We start from the raw sequence: 18936 nt of genomic DNA on the forward strand, positions 1-18936 counted from the left end.
TGAAGACTTCTGTACCAGGTTCAGTCTTGCCCAACCAAGTTGTGCCTTCATCCTTAATAATCTCAGCCCATGTGGGCTGTCTTGCTAGCTCCAAAAGCTTTCATTTCTTGAATCTCTTCAGCTCAGCTCCCCACTTGCATAACTATCATTAGATGTTTCATTGCCAGACATCACTCCATTTCTGAAATAGCATGCTTTACCAGATTCCTCGGTACTTATTCATAGGTTTTCCACGCATCCCTACGTTTTCTCCTCATTTTCTCTCAACGGTTATCTCAAGATTTTATGGTTCTCCTAAACTTTTCCCCACTATTTATAATAGATGACTTTCCTTCTTAATTTAATTAAAATAATATCACCCAGATTATGTATGTTTGTGTTCATATAGTCTCTTTTCCCACTGTCTTGGTGGAAGAGACTGTGCTTTGGCTAGGTATGGCTAATTTGTGTGTATGTATTCTTAATGTCTTCACTGTCGACATCATAAGGAACCTATTTCCCATTTAGCTACACATCCATATCTTTAGTTTCTCTATTTTTGGGGTCTTTATCATCACCAGCCTTTAAATAGGCTGTTTTTCCATCTTTGAGAAAAGTCTCTCTCCTCTCCTATAAACACACATATGAACAGTTTTGTACCTTATTTTATTCACCTTTTCTGCAGCACTAGATTCTATTAACCTCTTTATCTTTTATGAAATTCTTTCCTTCCTTTGTTTATGGGGTACCACTGTCTACCGGTTACTTATTTTTTACATTTTTGACCATTGGTTCCACCTCATTTTCCCTTTAATATTGATGTTCTCTACAGTTCTTCCCTTGTTTTTCTTCTCTAGATTATCATCATTCCTTCCCATTCAAACATAATCTATTTTCTGGTGACCCTAAAGTATGTACCTTTAGCTCATATGTGTCTCTTAAAGCCCAGGCTAATATCTAATTGCCTAGTAGATACCTTTAATAGAATGTGTGCCTAAAAACTTAGACCTCATTATCTCCCAACCATCATTCAAGCTTTCTCTTTCATTCCCTTTTTCATCAGCCTCATCCAGAAACCTAAAAGCTAATGGGTCATCTAGATTTTTCTCTACCACTCACAGGTCTACCCTTTAACAAGTTTAGTTAATCTCTATCCTTTACCAGCTCTTAAAACTGTCTAATTCTATTTTCATCACCATGACTCTGATTAAAGTTTATAAGGTGGCTCCCCTTTGTTTAAGATGATAATCCCTATCTGGTCTTCCATGCTACTAATGTTTTATTCCTTTGGAAGTTTTCAGATTACTTCTGCCAGAGTAAACTTAGTGAATCATAAGGATTATCCTGTTATGCTCATGTTTATATGCATTTGAGGAAGAAAAAATAAGCCACTGCCCTGGCCGGTTTGGCTCAGCGGTTAGAGCATTGGCCTGCGGTCCGGAGAGACCCGGGTTCGGTTCCTGCTAAGGGCACGTACCTCGGTTGCAGTTTGTCCCCGGCCCTGGTTGGTCGTGAGGGTGGCAGCCACTCGATATGTCTCTTTTACATCGATGTTTCTCTCTCCCTCTCTCTTCCTCTCTCTCCCTCCCACTCTGTCTGTGCAAAAAATGGAAAAATGTCCTCGGGTGAGGATAAAAAAAAAAAAAAAAAGAAAAGAAAAAATAAGCCACTGATACCTAGGTTGCAGCTAGTCTGTGATGTTCTGCTGTTGAATATGAACAAGAGTTCAGAATGCCAGCATCAGACAAAGCCACTTCATGATTGTGATAGATCGAGATAAAAAGATGACCAGTTGGTAACTATGTCTCACTACAGACAACAATAACAACATTGTTCAAACCACCCCAAATGACCAAATGTCCCCATCTTCACTAATATGGCAGATTATGCTTCTTTACTAATCATAGCTTTATTCTCTCTACATTATTCATGCTATCTACAGTTATAGAATTATTCCCACTACCCTAAACATCCAATTAAAGGCAAAGTATGGCTTCCTTGACCACCTTACACAAGTCCAATACCTATAAACTCTTTTTAACATCCTCTTTGAGACATACCCCCATAGTTTCCTGTTTCATGGTATATCTCTTGTTGCAACAAGTAAATTAACCTAACTTTATTAATTGCAGGCCTATTATTGGTGCCTTTATCTGAAAGGCACTAACAAAGTCATTGTCTCATGTTGCCTTCATAAAGACTACCCTGATCAAGTCCTGTTTACTTATCCAAACTGATTTCCAGCCACTGTTACATTGATTAGATTCTTGGTTTCTGGAAATTGGAGACTGCAACTACTTAATTTGTTTTCATTTTTTTTAGTAGGGGTGGGGAGAGGTTGGCTTAGTTTGGTTTTAGTATCCCAGTACCTAAAATAGTGCCTGGTACTTAGAACAATAAATGTTTGACTATATGAACAAGTGATTATTTTTCAGTTCTGTATGCTCATTTTAAGTCTAGGGCTGCTACCAATATGAAGGATTTAACAACTTCTAAATAAACATTTGAGTGAATAAATTACTTTTTCTGTCAAAGGGCAAAACTTCATTATAGAATGTTAAGTGAATAGAAAATTAATTGCTTCTAAAGTCAGGGTAGGACTCTGGGGAATCTGGAACTTACTTTCATATTAATTAGAGAAGATGTCATGAAAGGAAGAGGCTTTTAAGAGATGCTGATAAAGGAGGAGGAAGAGAGGTCATAGAGTGTTTTTAATCAACTTATTAAAGAATTAATAAACCTCTTTTCTGTATACTTTGCTTAAAGGTTATTTTAATTGTTTCTTTTTTTCTTTATATTGTTATACAACTCAGTTACCTTTTATTTTGCACTTAAAGTTGTATAATTTAGAATTCATAATTTCCTCATGGTCTCTAAGAATTTTCATGAGCTCATAATGTATTTTTAAATGAACAGTACATTCCTTATGGGATAGTTCACTGATGCCTTTTTAAGCTTCTATATTCTTTATTTGAAATTATGTGTGCTACATATTTCAGAATCTGAGCAGTAGCTTCTAAACATATGATCATATATTAAATATATATTGAGTAAAGTATTGAATATTCTCCATGTTAATGACAATAATTACAAAATGTATGTTTTTATTATAAAATATAGTTACTTTTAAGAGTAAAAATATTGTATATGTGTATGTAGATTCACACATACATATGCAATAAAACAAAAATATATAGGGAAACATAAAGAAAAGCTGGATGAGTTTCCTCAGAAGAAAGATCAGAGAAAGATAATAATGTCTAGGGCAGAGATGTCTTCATGATCAAGGTGATTTCAGAGAGGTAATTTTAGTTTATTGGTACTTACTGCTATAAGAAGCATTGTACCCGGCAAGAAGAAAATTGGTACCTTTCATGAAAGAACTTTCTGTATAGTAGTGACGACTGAAATCTGACTATAGATACTTAAACTAACACTGAAGATGAAGTGTATAGAAGAAATGGATGTCATGGATGAAGAGCATTCAGATGACACCCTTGTCCTTGAAACAAAGGGAAAAGATTATATATATATATATATATATATATATAGAGAGAGAGAGAGAGAGAGAGAGAGAGAGAGAGAGAGAGAGAGAGAGATAGAGAGAGAGAGAAATAGAAAGTAAATATGAATCAGAGCCATGGAAGAAGAAAGACTGAAGATGCTGAAATATTTGAAAAATACCCCAGAATAAAACAGCCCCTAAATTTCTGAGACCAATAAAGTGTTGATAATACTTATTGTCTAGTGATAACAAAATATTCTAATACGTAAGCATAGCCAGAGATTTTGCACAATCTGAAAATGCAGGACCAACTTCATTAGGGTGCTTTAAAATATAATACTCTCTACCAGCCCAATGGGAATACTTGTGTACCTACTGTTGAGCCCAAGAAATCCTGTTTACTCCTGTGGTCAAGAATCATTCCTTTGTCTTTTGTTCAGGGAAGTTTATACTCCCTCTGATTTTTTTCAGTGTGTTATTTTTTTTTTATTATTCCATAATAAATGTAAACACCATGTTGTAGTTTTTTCCCACTTTCTCTTTCCTTTCTCTTCTTTCACCAAGGTAAGATTTTGTTAATGAATTTTACATGGTAATATTTGTTTTCTATTTGGGTAATTGTTGATTACTGCTATCGGGACATCATAAAGGTCCTGTTTGATGTGCCCAACTCCTGAATTAAACTGTCATTTCTAGAAGACTGTCATTTCATCCAGCTTTACTTTACTGAGCTTATAGGACCCAGCCTCAAGGGCTGGCTTTGTAATCACTGTGTGTAGAGCTACCAGGATTTGTCACATATTACCCCTTCCTGGAGTATTTTAACTGTGGGTGGGATGGGAATGGGCACATTATGCTACAATAGATTTCACCTGATCATGAATCTACTATGTACCAGGCACTGTTCTAGGCACTAGAGATAGTATGAAGGGAGAAATACACAAGGATACTGGACCTTATCCAGTTTATATTCCAATGGGGAAGATGAGCATTAGGCAAGATTAATATGTGAAACATATAAAGTGTTATTGATAAATGACAGAGACAAAAATAAAGGAGGACTGAGGGCTAGGAAGTGTGTGTGTAGACAACTAGAGTGGAAATAGAAGGCCTAGCTGAGAGAGTGACATTTAAGTAAAGATCTAAAGGCAGTGAGGGATTTGTTGTATAGATACAGGAGATGGGAGCCTTTCAGCCAGAGGGAGGAGTACAAGCATAGTCCAGGTAGAAGTAGAAATACTATTTAGTAGGTTGTTTTGAAACATCCAGTCCCCTGAGAGAGGAGGGGGTGTTTTGACTAGTGTGGTGGTAGTGAGCACAGTAATCATCATTTTTGGGGTATGTTTTGAGGTTCAAGCCAACAGGATTTTCAGATAGATTGAATGTGGGGTTTGAGAGAAAGAATAAGAGTCCGGAAGGATTCTAAGTTTTTTTTTTTTTGTTTGTTTGTTTGTTTTTATCCTCACCCGAGGTCATTTTTCCATTTTTTGTACAGATAGAGTGGGAGGGAGAGAGAAGAAGAGATAGAGAAAAACATCGATGTGAAAGGGACACATCGAGTGGCTGCCACTGCACGACCAACCAGGACCGGGGACAAACTGCAACTGAGTTACATGCCCTTAGCGGGAACTGAACCCGGGTCTCTCTGGACCGCAGGCCGACGCTCTAACCACTGAGCCAAACCGGCCAGGGCGGATTCTAAGTTTTTGACCTGAACAAACAGAAATACATATTGAGCCCTGGGACACTAAATGTAGAGGTCAGTGAGAGGACGAGGAACCAGCAAATGAGATGGAGTAAAGGTAGTTTTGGGGTAGGAAGAAAACTCTTTGTGCTTATAGTTTAGGAAGTCAAATTAAATATTTCTAAGAAGTACCCTCTGAGTCAAAGTATGTTAAGTAAGCTGAGGCCCGAGAATCAGCCATTGAATGTAGTAGCATGGAGGCTAATGGTGACATTAGTAACAGCAATTTTGATGGAACTGAGTAAGGGAATAGGTGTGAGGGGTAGTTCTTTCTCTTTTGTAAAGGGGGCAGTTTTTACTTTGCAAGATAGACCTGTGGACAGCCAGTTTTTCTTCTTGGTGGCACAGGATTCTTTTGTTGTTGTTAACCCTTACCCCAGGATATTCCAATGATTGTTAGGGAGAGTATAAAGGAAGGGGGAGGGAGAGAGGGAAGGGAGAGGAGGAAGGAGGGGGGGGGAGAGAGAGAGAGAGAGAGAGAGAGAGAGGAGAGAGAGAGAGAGAGAGAGAGAGAGAGAAAGAAAGAGAAAGAAACAAGAAACATCATTTGGTTGCTTCCTGCCTGCTCCCCAACTAGGACCGGGGATCAAACCTGCAACGCAGGTATATGCCTTTGACCAGGAATCAAATCTGCAACCCTTTGGTGCACAGGCTGGTGCTCTAACTATTGTGCAACACTGGCTAGTGTGCCACAATATTCTTCAGAATAAGGAATATGCCTCCCTTTTTCCAGAACCATATTTCTCTCTAGACTTAATTTTTGGTGGTTGTGTAATTTTTGTTTTACATTTTCTGTAGCTTTACAGATTTCTTTGAGAAAATGAGAGAAGATAGAAGCATTAGGAACTATTAATTTGACCTATTTTAAACAGAAGTTTATCTATTTCATTTGAGAACAAATGCATGTATGGCCAGATCCAGGAAAAAGGGGAGTTTCAGTGATGGTTTTTAATTAACTTCTTTGACACTCTTTAAATGGGTTTTTGAGGAAACTTTTCACACATTGCTGTGAGCAAGTAGCTCTGATCAACCTGGTGCCCGTTTTTCCTAACCTTGCTTTGAAGATTATTGAGATCACCTTTCTTAGAATGACTACATGTACTCATTTGTGTGGGACATTCTCAGTTTATGTCATTCTGTTGGTCACAGCTCAATTACTTCTAGCTTCCCATTTTACTCTAAAAATGGTCCCAATTTGGGGAATAAATGATATGAAGAGCCTCCTCTAATCCCCTCAGAATCTCTGGAGGGAAGATATCTTTATTGTTATTTTACATAGACTATATTGAGGCTCAGAAAGGCGGAATCACTTTCTGAATGTCAAAGAGATGGTAAGCAGTGGAGACAGAATTCAGACCAACTGAGAACTGCATGACCCCAACGCTTTTCGTTACTTTCTTGAAGGTCTCCATGCTACCCTACATTTTCTCATTTGAAATCGACCATCGACTATCTATAGCTCTGTCTGAAATGAATTGTTTTCTGAACTCTTCACTGTCTTTAAAGTGATGTTACTGAGCAGAACTCAGCTAGCAAACATAACAGCTATGTGGAGGCCATTGACTGCTTCTTACTTGGCCTATTCTCTATTATGCAGCAGTTACTCAGTTTGCATATAATATACATCTGGTGTTGGGGGACAGTAATTGAACTGTACACAGGGTTGATAATCAGTCTATAGACTGTCAGTATCCATTCTAAGTGACCAGCGCTTCCTTCTGATTTGGTGCACATGATGCATTCATATTAAATCATTTGAATACTATCACTGACTACATTCAAACTGTCAGGTCACCTTTGCTATGAGTTGTAGCCAGATATGTTCAAATCTTTGATGAATTTCCATTGAAATACCACTAATAACAGCAGACTATGTTTGATAGAGAGCTACATTTATAAATAGATGATCAGCTTCTAATATTGCATCTAAAACTTGCTGCTTCTAAGATCTTGGATACATGACAATCTTATTGATGTTCAGTTTTCTCTTGTATAAAATAGAATAACATAATACCAGTCCTTTCTATTTGACAGAATTATTGTGACATACATATGAAAAAATATGCATAAACTGTAACTTGGTAGACAGTATAAGGAAGACAGTTTTAAAAAAAAATCATGGTTATATAATGTCACTGTTTTCAAATATCCACAAACCTCTCTGTTACCTCACTTTCATCTCAAGTCAAATTGGGAGAACAATAGTACCTACTTCATTGATTATTGTTTTGTTGTGGTGGTTGTTATTATTATTTACATTAGAATTACTGGATTAATGTGGTTAACCAAACCAGATATTTGAGATCAGATATTACCCTGATATGTTTAATTATAACTTTGCCTCTCTATTAATAATATAAATTGATTATTCCATTAAATGCATAGAATAAAGAGATTATGATCATGACATTTAGAAGGCCATTCATAATTTCTTTTCATCATTTATGAAGACATGGTTTTCTGATTGTATTCTTTATATAACATGTTTAAAAACTCAGTGTGAATAAAATAGAAAGCACTCTGATAGGAAAGGATATGTCTAAAACTAACTCAAAGAACAGCAGTTTTTGTCATTGGTCTTATTGTCTTGTAGTGTATTTTGTCTGCCTCTTTCATTTATTTAGCCAAACCAGTGTGGCTTAGTGGATTGAGCATTGTCCCATGGACTGAGAGGTATTGGTTCAATTCCCAGTCAAGGCACTGGCCCGGGTTGCAGGCTCAACCCCCAGTAGGAGGCGTGCAGGAGGCAGCTGATCTATGTATCTCTTCCACTCGATGTTTCTATCTCTTTGTCTAAAGATTCAATAAAAATATATTTATTTATTTATGCCCGGCTGGTGTGGCTCATGGTTGAGCATCAACTCATACATCATTTATTTACTTTTTTTATGATATAGTTCAAATTTGGGACACCCCAAATCCTGCGGTAACTCTTTATTTATTTATTTATTTATTTATTTATTTATTTATTTATTTTTAATTAATTAATTTATTTTTGTTACAGATGTTTTTCCTTTTCCCCCCACTGATTCCCCCCTACCCCTGCCTCCCCGCCCTGTCCCCAGCTTTGTAGTCCATATCCATTCTTCATGCATACATGCATATAAGTTCTGTGGTTTATCTCTCCCCACTCCCCCTCCTCTGGGGATTGTCAGTCTGTACCCCACTTCCATGTCTCTGGGACTACCCTGTTCCTCAGACTGTTATGTTCATTATATTCCACAAATAAGAGAGATCATGTGATATTTGTCTTTCTTTGCTTGGCTTGTTTCGCTTAGGATAATACTCTCCAAGTCCCCCCATGTCGTCTCAAAGGATAAGAGATCTTTCTTTCTTACAGCCGCATAATACTCCATTGTGTATATGTACCACAGCTTTTTGATCCATTTGTCTACTGATGGACGCTTGGGCTGTTTCCAGATCTTAGCTATTGTACATAGTGCTGCTATGAACATGGGGGCACATATATTCTTTCTGATGGATGTTTCAGGCTTCTTAGGGTATATTCCTGGAAGCGGGATCACTGGGTCAAATGGAAGTTCAATTTTTAATTTTTTGAGGTAACACCGTATTGTTTTTCATAGTGGCTGTACCAGTCTGCATTCCCATCACCAGTGTGCTAGAGTCCCCTTTTCTCCACACCCTTGCCAACACTTGTTGTTTGATGATTTGTTGATGGCGGCCATTCTGACAGGTGTGAGGTGATAGCTTGTTGTTGTTTTAATTTGCATCTTTCTGGTGATTAGTGATGTTAAGCATTTCTTCATATGTCTCTTAGCCATTTGTATGTGCTGTTTGGAGAGGTGTCTATCTAGTTCCTTTGCCCATTTTTTAATTGGGTTCTTTGTCTTCCTTTTGTTGAGCTGTATGAACACTCTATACATATTGAAAATTAACCCCTTATTTGATGTATCACTGGCAATGATGCACTCCCATAGAGTGGGTTGCCTTTCCATTTTGATGGTAGTTTCCTTTGCTGTGCAGAAGCTCTTGAGCTTGATGTAGTCCCATGTGTTCATTTTCTCCTTTGTTTCTGTTGCCTTAGGTGATGTATCAGTGAAAATCCTGCTGCGTATGATGTCTGAAATTTTGTTGCCTACAGTTTCTTCTAGGATTTTCATGGATTCATGAGTCACATTTAAGTCTTTTATCCATTTTAAGTTTATTCTTGTGTATGGTGTAAGTTGATGGTCTAGTTTCATTTTTTTGCATGTAGCTGTCCAATTTTCCCAACACCATTTATTAAAGAGGCTGTCTTTACTCCACTGTATGCTCTTGCCCCCTTTGTCAAATATTAATTGAGCATATTGCCTTGGGTCCATTTCTGGGTTCTCTATTCTGTTCCACTGATCTATCTGCCTGTTCTTGTGCCAGTAGCAGGCTGTTTTGATTACAGTCACATTGTAGTATTACCTGAAATCTGGTAATGTGATCCCTTCTACTTTGTTCTTCTTTTTCAAGATTGCTGTGGCCATCCGGGGTCGTTTTTGGTTCCATATGAACTTTTGAAGTATTTTTTTCTAGTTCTGTGAAGTATGTCATTGGTATTTTTCTGGGGATTGCATTGAATCTATAGATTGCTTTGGGTAGTATAGACATTTTAATGATGTTCATTCTTCCAACCTATGAACAAGGATGTGCTTCCACTTTTTTATATCTTCCTCTATTTCTTTTTTCCATGACCTATAGTTTTCAGTGAATAGGTCCTTTATTTCTTAGGTTAAGTTTACCCCTAGGTATCTTAATTTTTTTGCTGCAATGGTAAATGGGATTGTTTTTTTTAGTTTCTCTTTCATCATTGGTGTATAAGAATGCCATACTTTTCTTGACATTAATTTTGTATCCTGCTACTTTGCCAAATTCATTTATTAAGTCTAGTAAATTTTTGATGGAGTCTTTGGGGTTTTCTATGTATAGTATCATGTCATCTTCGAATAATGAAAGTGTCACTTCCTCCTTTCCAATTTGGATCCCTTTTATTTTTTTCTTCCTGTCTGATTGCTGTGGCTAAGACTTCCAGTGTTATGTTAAATAAGAGTGGTGAAAGTGGGCATCCTTGCCTTGTTCCTGTTCTTAAGAGAAATGCTTTTAGTTTTTGCCCATTGAGTATGATATTGGCTGTAGGTCTTTCATATATGGCCTTTTTTTAAATTAATTAATTAATTTTATTTTTTTATCCTCACCTGAGGACATTTTTTGATATTTTGTTCAGATAGAGTGGGAGAGAGAGAGAGATAGAAACATCGACATGAAAGGGACACATTGAGTGGTCGCCACCCACAGGACCCAACCAGGGCCCGGGACAAACTGCAACTGAGGTACGACCCCTTAGCGGAACCGAACCCGCGTCTCTCCATACTGCAGGCTGACGCTCCAACCGCTGAGCCAAACCAGCCAGGGCATATATGGCTTTTATTATGTCGAGATATGATCCCTCTATTCCCAGATTGCTGAGCGTTTCTATCAGAAACGGGTGGTGGATTTTGTCAAATGCTTTTTCAACGTCCATTGATATGATCATATGATTTTTATCTTTCATTTTGTTTATATGGTGTATCACATTTATTGATTTGCAAATTTTGTACCAGGATTGCATCCCTGGGATGAATTCCACTTGGTCATGGTGAATAATTTATTTGATGTATTGCTGGATTCGATTTGCTAGTATTTTGTTCAGGATTTTGGCATCTATGTTCTTTAGGGATATTGGTCTGTAGTTTTCTTTCTTTGTAGTGTCTTTTTCTGGTTTTGTAATCAGAATTACTCTGGCCTCATAAACCGAGTTTGAAAGTCTTCCTTCTTCTTGATTTTTTGAAATAGTTTGAGGAGAATGGGCATTAGTTCTTCTTTGAATGTTCGGTAAAATTCCCCCATGAAGCCATTTGGGCCTGGGCTTTTGTTTGCTGGGAGAGTCTGGATTACATCTTCAGTTTCTCTTGTTTGTATTGGTTTGTTCAAGTTTTCTATCTCTTCCCGGTTCAGTTTTGGAGACTGTGTGTTTCTAGGAATTTGTCCATTTCGCTTAGATTGTCGAATTCGTTGCCGTATAATTTGTTCACGATTTTTTGTATTTCTGTGGTGTCAGTTATTATTTCTCCTCTTTCATTTCTGATTTTGTGTATTTGGGTTCTCTCTCTTTGTTTTTTGGTGAGTCTAGCTAAGGGTCCATCAATCTTGTTGATCTTTTCAAAGAACCAGCTCTGTTTCATTGATCCTTTGAATTGTTTCTTTGGTCTTCATGTCATGTATTTATGCTCTGATCTTTTCTATTTTCTTCCTTGTACTTGCACTGGGGTTTTCCTTTTGTTTGCTTTCTAGTTCTTTAAGTTGTAAGGTTATATAGTATATTAGAAATTTTTCTTGTTTCTTGAGGTAGGCTTGTAGAGCTATGCACTCCCCTCTCAGAACTGCTTTTGATGCATCCCATAGATTGTGTGTTGTTATGTGTTCATTTTAATTGGTTTCCAGGAAGTTTTTTATTTCTTCCTTGATCTCCATGGTAACCCATTAATTGTTCAATAACATGCTATTTAGCCTCCATGTGTTCAAATATCTTTGCATGTTCTTGTTGCAATTGATTTCTAGTTTCATGTGATTGTGATCTGAGAAGATGCTTGATATGATTTCAATCTTCTTGAACTTGTAGAGACTTGCTTTGTGTCCTAACATGTGGTCTGTTTTTGAGAATGTCCCATGTGCACTTGAGAAGAATGTGAATTCTGCAGTTTTGGGGTGTACTTCTCTGTAGATATCTATTAAATTCATTTGATGTAGCGCTTCATTTAGAATATGTGTTTCCTTGTTAATTTTTTGTCTAGAGGATCTATCCAGTGATGTCAGCGCGGTGTCGAAGTCCCCTGCTATGTTTGTATTGCTATTGATTTCTCCTTTGAGGTCCTCCAGAAGATTTTTAATATATGTTGATGCTCCTATAGTGGGTGCATATATATTTACCAAGGTTATATCTTCCTGTTGGATAGATCCTTTCAATACTATGTAGTGGCTTTCTTTGTCTCTAGTTATGGTCTTCATTTTGAAATCTTCTTTATCAGATATGAGTACTGCTACCCTAGCTTTTTTTTGCTTTCTGTTTGCTTGAAAGGTTTTTTTTTCCATCCCTTCACTTTCAACCTAAGTGAGTTTTTTTGTTGTGAGGTGGGTCTCTTGGAAACAACATATATGTGAGTCATGCTTTCTTATCCAGTCAGCTACTCTGTGTCTTTTTATTGGAGCATTCAAACCATTCACATTTAAGGTCATAATTGATATGTACTTATTCATTGCCATTTTTGTTTAGTGTGGTTCTATTTTTCTACTAATTACAGCAGTCCTTTTAGCATATCTTGCAGAGCTGGTTTGGTGTTAATATATTCCTTTAGCCTTTTTTTTTTTTTTAAATCTGGGAAGCTCTTTATTTGACCTTCTATTTTGAATGATAGCCTTGCTGGATAGAGTAGTCTTAGATTCAGATCCTTGTTTTTCATGACCTTGATTACTTCATGCCACTCCCTTCTGGCCTCTAATGTTTATGTTGAGAAGTCAGCTGAGAGCCTTATGGGGTTTCCTTTGTAGGTAACCTGTTGCTTATCTCTTGCTGCCTTTAGGGTTCCCTCTTTGTCTTTAATTTTTGGCATTTTAATTACTATGTGTCTTGGCGTGGGCCTTTTTGGGTTCTTCTTACTTGGGGCTCTCTGTGCTTCTTGAACTTGAATGCCTTCTTCCTTCACCAAGTTAGGAAAGTTTTCTGTCACTATTTCTTCAACTATATTCTCTAACCCTTGCCCATTTTCTTCCTCTTCAGGGACTCCTATGATGCAAATGTTATTATGTTTCCAGTTTTCCCACAAGTTCTCTTAAGCTATCTTCTTGTTTTTTAATTGTTTTTTCCTTTTGGTTTTCTGATTGGTTGATTTTTTTTTACCCTGTCTTCTAATTAACCGATCTGGTCCTCAGCTTCCTCTACTCTACTGGTTAGTCTTTTCAATGTGTTCTTAATTTCTGCTATGTCATTCTTCATTTCCACTTGGTTGGTTTTCAATGTTTCTATATCTTTATTCATGGTGCTGATGTCCTTGCTCATGCTGTTGAGCTTCCTCAAGATCATGGCTCTGAACTCTACCTCTGATAATTTGCTTAACTGCATTTCATTGATCTCATCTTCGATAGAGTTCTCTTGTTCTTTCATTTGGGATTTGTTTCAGCATTTTGCCTATCTCAGTGGGTTTTGGAGCCTGCCAAATTTTCCCTGTGGGTGTTGGTGTTCTGCTGTTTGTGGCTCCCTCTACTGGTTTTGGATGAGCCTGGGTGGGCCCATGTTAAATGCTACTGTCAAGTCTTACTTTCCTGGGTAGGTTTGCTAGCCCAGGAAAGGTTCAGTTATCCTCTAGCTTTTCCCTGGAGGCAAGTAGTGTCAGTTACTCAGTGCCTTGGTGTTCTGCATAAGAGGATTTCCAGACGATGGGATAGATGCTGGTTGTTAATGAGCCTTAATTCATTTCTTTGCCTCACCTGGGAAAGGCTGAATCACGAGGCAGGGGGTGGCGCATGGGGCTGCTGCTTTTCCCCACAGCTCGGGGAAGAAGCACACTGGCCACCATCCTTAGTGGCCACAACTCAGCAAAAACTCTGGGTGCCCTCCAAATCCCGGGTGTCCCCACAGAGTTCCAGTCCAGTCTGCCCTCCCTCTGCCATAGTCCCCAGGTGAGTGGCTGTGGCTACTTTAGTGCTCTGCCCTGGCTCTGTGCTGTGGAGTGGGCTTGGTCTTTATTCCCAAAGGGCGCTGCTCACAGCTAAGACTGCTGCTGTTCATGGGCTCCCAGTCTGCCAGCCTCTTGTGCCTTTGCAGTTCCTACCAGTGTCCCTGGTTATATGGTCCTGTGCTGCTGCTTTTCTGTTGCTTTTTTCCCAAGGATTTGTTTTTATTTTAGTTGTAGTTCCCGTTTGGTCCTGGGAGATCGTCTGTGCAACTTCTGTTCACTCCGCCTCCATTTTCACATCCTCCTGCTGTAACTCTTGATAATTGTGAATATTATATGTTTAGTTTAAATGTCCTTATATTTTCTAAAGCACTCATAGTTCTTTAGAAATAGATTTGACCTTTTAATGGAGAACAGATTTAAAGTGTCTGAGAACACCTGTGCACTAAGCTGCTAAGGGCAGAAAGATCAGAAGACGAAAGGTGTGAGCTAAGAAAATGTGAATTTGGTAGCTTCACCTAAGTTCTTCTCTTTAATAAAATGCTGTGGCTACTATATTCTCATGGACTTGTTAGTTCAACTCTCAAGTTATAACCTTTCATGATTGTCCACATGCTTATGTAAACAATTCAATTATTTCTGTGTGAAAATGACTTTCTAGATAACCCAGATGTCTCACCTGCTAATTGGTATGTGTTGCGGGTTGTATGTAATCCCCAAACACCACAATGGGAGTGCTTTGAAATTTTCAAGTTGAATCAAAGACACTATTGTGAGTCTATTGCCTTTGGAGTTCCCCCGCTGGAGAGATGAATGTGCATTTTCATTTGCTCCCCTTGACAGCATAGCATAAAATGTGTATTTTTCCAGCTAAACTATAAGTACTTTCAATACATACATACATATATATGTATATATATGTGTGTGTGTGTGTATACATATATATGTATGTATATATGTATATATGTATACACACACGCATATATATGTATATATATACATATACATATATATATACATATATATATATATATATATTTTTTAGTCCTCAACTGAGGAGATTTTCCCATCTATCTTCAGAGAGAGAGAGAGAGAGAGAGAGAGAGAGAGAGAGACATCGATGTGAGAGAGACACACTGGCTGCTTCCTGCACAACCCCTGCCAGAGCTAGGGATTAAACCGCAACTGAGGTATGTGCCCTTGATCAGAAGTAAACCTGAGACTCTGATTCATGGGCCAACGCTCTAACCACTGAGCAAACCGGCCAGGGCAAGTTTAAGTACTTTCAAAAAGATTATCATTTTATACTGTTTTACTTCACTGGTCATTTATTCTGCTAAATTTAATTAGTATATTTATTGTGTATTACACTTTTTCCTGATTGGATATATTTTATTGTCTATCAGCTCTTTCAATTTTTTGCACTCTTGACCTTGAATCCAATAAAACTAGTTCGTGAAACTCTTTTTAAAATTAGTTTTAAATACCTCTATTCAATTGTTGCTGTCTGTAAATTGGAGAAACTTTTGAAATATTAAAAAGATTTATTATTCCTCTGAAAGTATTCCTGATAATGCCATGTTATCTATATTTATAATTGTCTATTTATCTGCTGTCTGTCTTTTAACTATTTCCTTTCAAATGGAGGACCGTAGATCTGCACTGTAAAATGGACACTTGTCACATGTGGCTTTTACAATTTCCGTAAATGAAATTAAATTTAAAATTATTTTTCTCACTCACACTTCTCGTGTTGCATGTGCTCAATATTCACGTGTGGCTAGTGGCTACTGCATTGGATAGTGCAGATATAGCATGTTTTCATCCTTGTACTAAGTTCTACTGAGCAACCTTCTGCAGAGTGTGCGTGTATCTATTTATGTTCTCCCAGTGTATGTACTCCAGTATGATAGTTTGGAATATTTGCTAAATGCCCAACAACCTAAATAAAGTTTGGAAAAGTGTCTGATGTAGAAGAGCCTCTTGCCACACACTGAAATGAAATCTTTGGATAATGTTATTATTAATCACAGAAGTCTTGCTTTTACTGTATGTTAAATATATTATAACTTGCTTTTTCCACAGGTAATGTTTTAGGACATATATACTATTATAGCCAAATCTTTTTCATGACCATAGTAAGATAGTTCTGTGTTGTGACTTAAAACTGAAGTGTCTGTAGAGACATTATTGGCTAAACTCAGCAGTATCAAGTACTAGTAATACTAGTTTTGGTTAATTTCGATGTATTTTTGTTGTTCAAAAGTTAACTCTGGTTGGGAGAAATAAACAAAGAAACTTAGAAAACTTTTAGAAACTGTTTTTTCTATAATTTTGATAATTATACTTTGATAATTTTAGAAAGAATAATTACCCTGCAGTTTTGTATTTGGATAAATGCATTGTTTTTTTCCTAAATTAGCCATGCTAGTATACTTTTTACCATTGTATATACTTACTGGATTTTCTATTTTGATTTTTATTACAGAATATATACTTTTATTATAAGGAGTAATTTCAGTGGTGTATATTTAAAAGACAAATTCTATTTTAATCATCTGACACTTGATCTTTTCATTGTTTGTTATAATTTGCCTTGGTTGGTTCTTTTTTTTTTCTTTCTCGCAGTCTTTCATCACAATGCCTCAGAAACTATTATGTAAACAAGAGTTATGAGTTTAGAAATCTTTTTAAAAATAGTAGCAGTTTAGTACGAGTGTGACTCGTGCTTTCATTGCCATATTGATGCTTCTGGTGCCAAGAAACTTGAGAATGAATCTTTAGATTTACATGATAAACTGACAAGAGTGAAATATCTTAAGGTTTGAAAGGGCAAGTAGAAGTTGTAATTGCTGTGTAGCTACACAATCCTTGTACTGAAATCCTCACCTTTGCTATCATGCTGCAGGCCATAGAGCGAGAAAAAGCCGAGAAGTTCAGAAAACTACAAGATGCCAACAGATCAGCTCAGGCCCTGGTGGAACAGATGGTGAATGGTAATTACACGGAGTTGATTTAGATAATCTTCTTAGGGATTTGATAAACATATAGGTTCATATTTATCAGCTGAATTATAGCAGACAAGCACTCCCTGAATGCACATTTAAATTAAAATGAGCTTTTGAGCTTTTTGTTAGTTTTTCTTAATGCTAAGGAAATTATTGGAGGAAATTCAGCTTTGAGTTCAATGAAAGAAAACGGGACGTGGTCGAATATTTTATCAATCTGTTGCAGAGAAATTAATTTTAATGCAAATCCTGCTAGCATTTGTCCAAATAATTTAACAGCACAAGGTTTGCAGAAATAATGGAAAATATAAGCAGTCATATAATATATGTAAAGTGATTATAGTCTGATTCTAAATCATTCTGGCAATATATTTTTCCATACCCACTGATACTATGTGGAATGTTTCATCAGCATATTTGTTTGCTAATATATTTGACATTTGTTATGTTGCCTTTTTTTCAGTCATTTTTAAAATGTCTTGTAAGGGGAACTTTTACTTTTAAATTTTAACTTTGTTCCAGTGATGTGAAAGTACAATCTCTCAAAACATTGTTTTTCTTTTTAAGAATGGGTTAAAATTAATCTTTGCTAACACTTAGTACCTCAAAAGCTGTCCACACAAATATGTTATTGACATCAATTGTGAATAAGCTTTTTTTGAATTTTTGTTGTTCTACTACTATGTTCATTTCCAGATAAAAGTACTTTATGAAAATCAAGGGTAATACTATTTCTAAAACATTTTTTTCAGTTTTCAAAGGCTGTGTTTACAAAACTATCATAAGCAAATGTAACAAGTGTTTTTGTCGTGAATGTCAGCTTTTCCCAGAATCTGCCTACATTCTAGGGCATGAATTCTGTGTATGAATTATTTTTTGCCTTAATTGCCATGTTGGCATTAAAAAGTTCATTGATCTTCCTAGGAAGTCAATTCATTTTCTTTGCCTAATTATTCCAAAGACTATATTTGGTTAAAAACAAAAACTAGCAAAATGACAGCTGAGGATTGGGTTAGAAATTAATGCAAGATATTAAATGGTTATCATTTAGGTGCATGTTGCTGGGTGGCTTAACTGATAAGTTTGACAGCAGCATGTTCATGTTAAATAAATTATATAACCTAAAATGTTTTCTTCTAGCTGTTATATAATTTCCCCCTAGGACCTATATGCTTGCTTTTTTTTAATAAGCTGATGTAAAATATGTACTTTTAAATATTCTCATTTTATAATCAAATATCAAGCATACCTTTCCTCAGATCATCTAATAGTAGCATATGCTGAATTATTTACAAATTAGTTGTAATTTAGAAACAAAGGAAATTATTTTTTTGGTAATTGAAACTACGAGGATTAAAATGATCATATGATTAGTGATAATATAATCGTCTAGATTATTGCCCTCATAGCTCTAACTTTTTGAGGCATGAAGAAAAATCAGGACATATACTATGCTCTTAATAAATATTAATTGACTAATTAAAGTCTGGTTAGCAAAGCAAAATTAAGGAAGTAATTGAGATGATTACATTGGTAATTTTGATCAGAACTTAATAATGCTACTGAAGGAAAATGCTAACTAACTTGTGTAGAAAGCAAAGAGCAGTAAGGGCTAGGGGCTTGACTTGAGACATTCTTCATTGATTAACTATACTCATCAAATTTTAAGCTTACTTGTTATGCCAATGAAGATATGGTCTAACTGAGATATTTAGGCTCAAATCTAGGTTATAAGTAGAACACAGCTCTGCTGCTCCATTCAGTAAAACAATTCACATACTTACTAAAAAGTAGACTCAAAGATTCTGACGTCTTTCTTTGTTCCTTTATTTGTTGCACAAGTTGCACAATATTTAATTTATGTGATTATTTGTGCAAATTGTGAGTTATGCCAAACACACTGGAGTACCTCTGCAGGTGTATTTCGCAGGGACCCCCCCAACCCTGATTACAATAAATCCACTAGTACAGAGCCAGAAACTGGAGTTTACTGGTATGGCTCAA

At 36.6% G+C, this 18936-nt stretch overlaps 1 protein-coding gene across 1 annotated transcript in view; it reads left to right on the forward strand.

The window, feature by feature from the left end:
* The window catches only part of DMD (dystrophin), a 2326146-nt gene that overhangs the window by 843455 nt on the left and 1463755 nt on the right, over nt 1–18936 (forward strand). Inside the window, exon 19 of the mRNA XM_036270045.1 lies at nt 16833–16920. Within this exon, the coding sequence (XP_036125938.1) occupies nt 16833–16920 (88 nt within the window). The remainder of the gene's footprint in view (nt 1–16832; nt 16921–18936) is intronic.

This window comes from Molossus molossus, unplaced genomic scaffold (genome assembly GCF_014108415.1).
Source record: "Molossus molossus isolate mMolMol1 unplaced genomic scaffold, mMolMol1.p scaffold_m16_p_2, whole genome shotgun sequence".
NCBI lineage: Eukaryota > Metazoa > Chordata > Mammalia > Chiroptera > Molossidae > Molossus > Molossus molossus.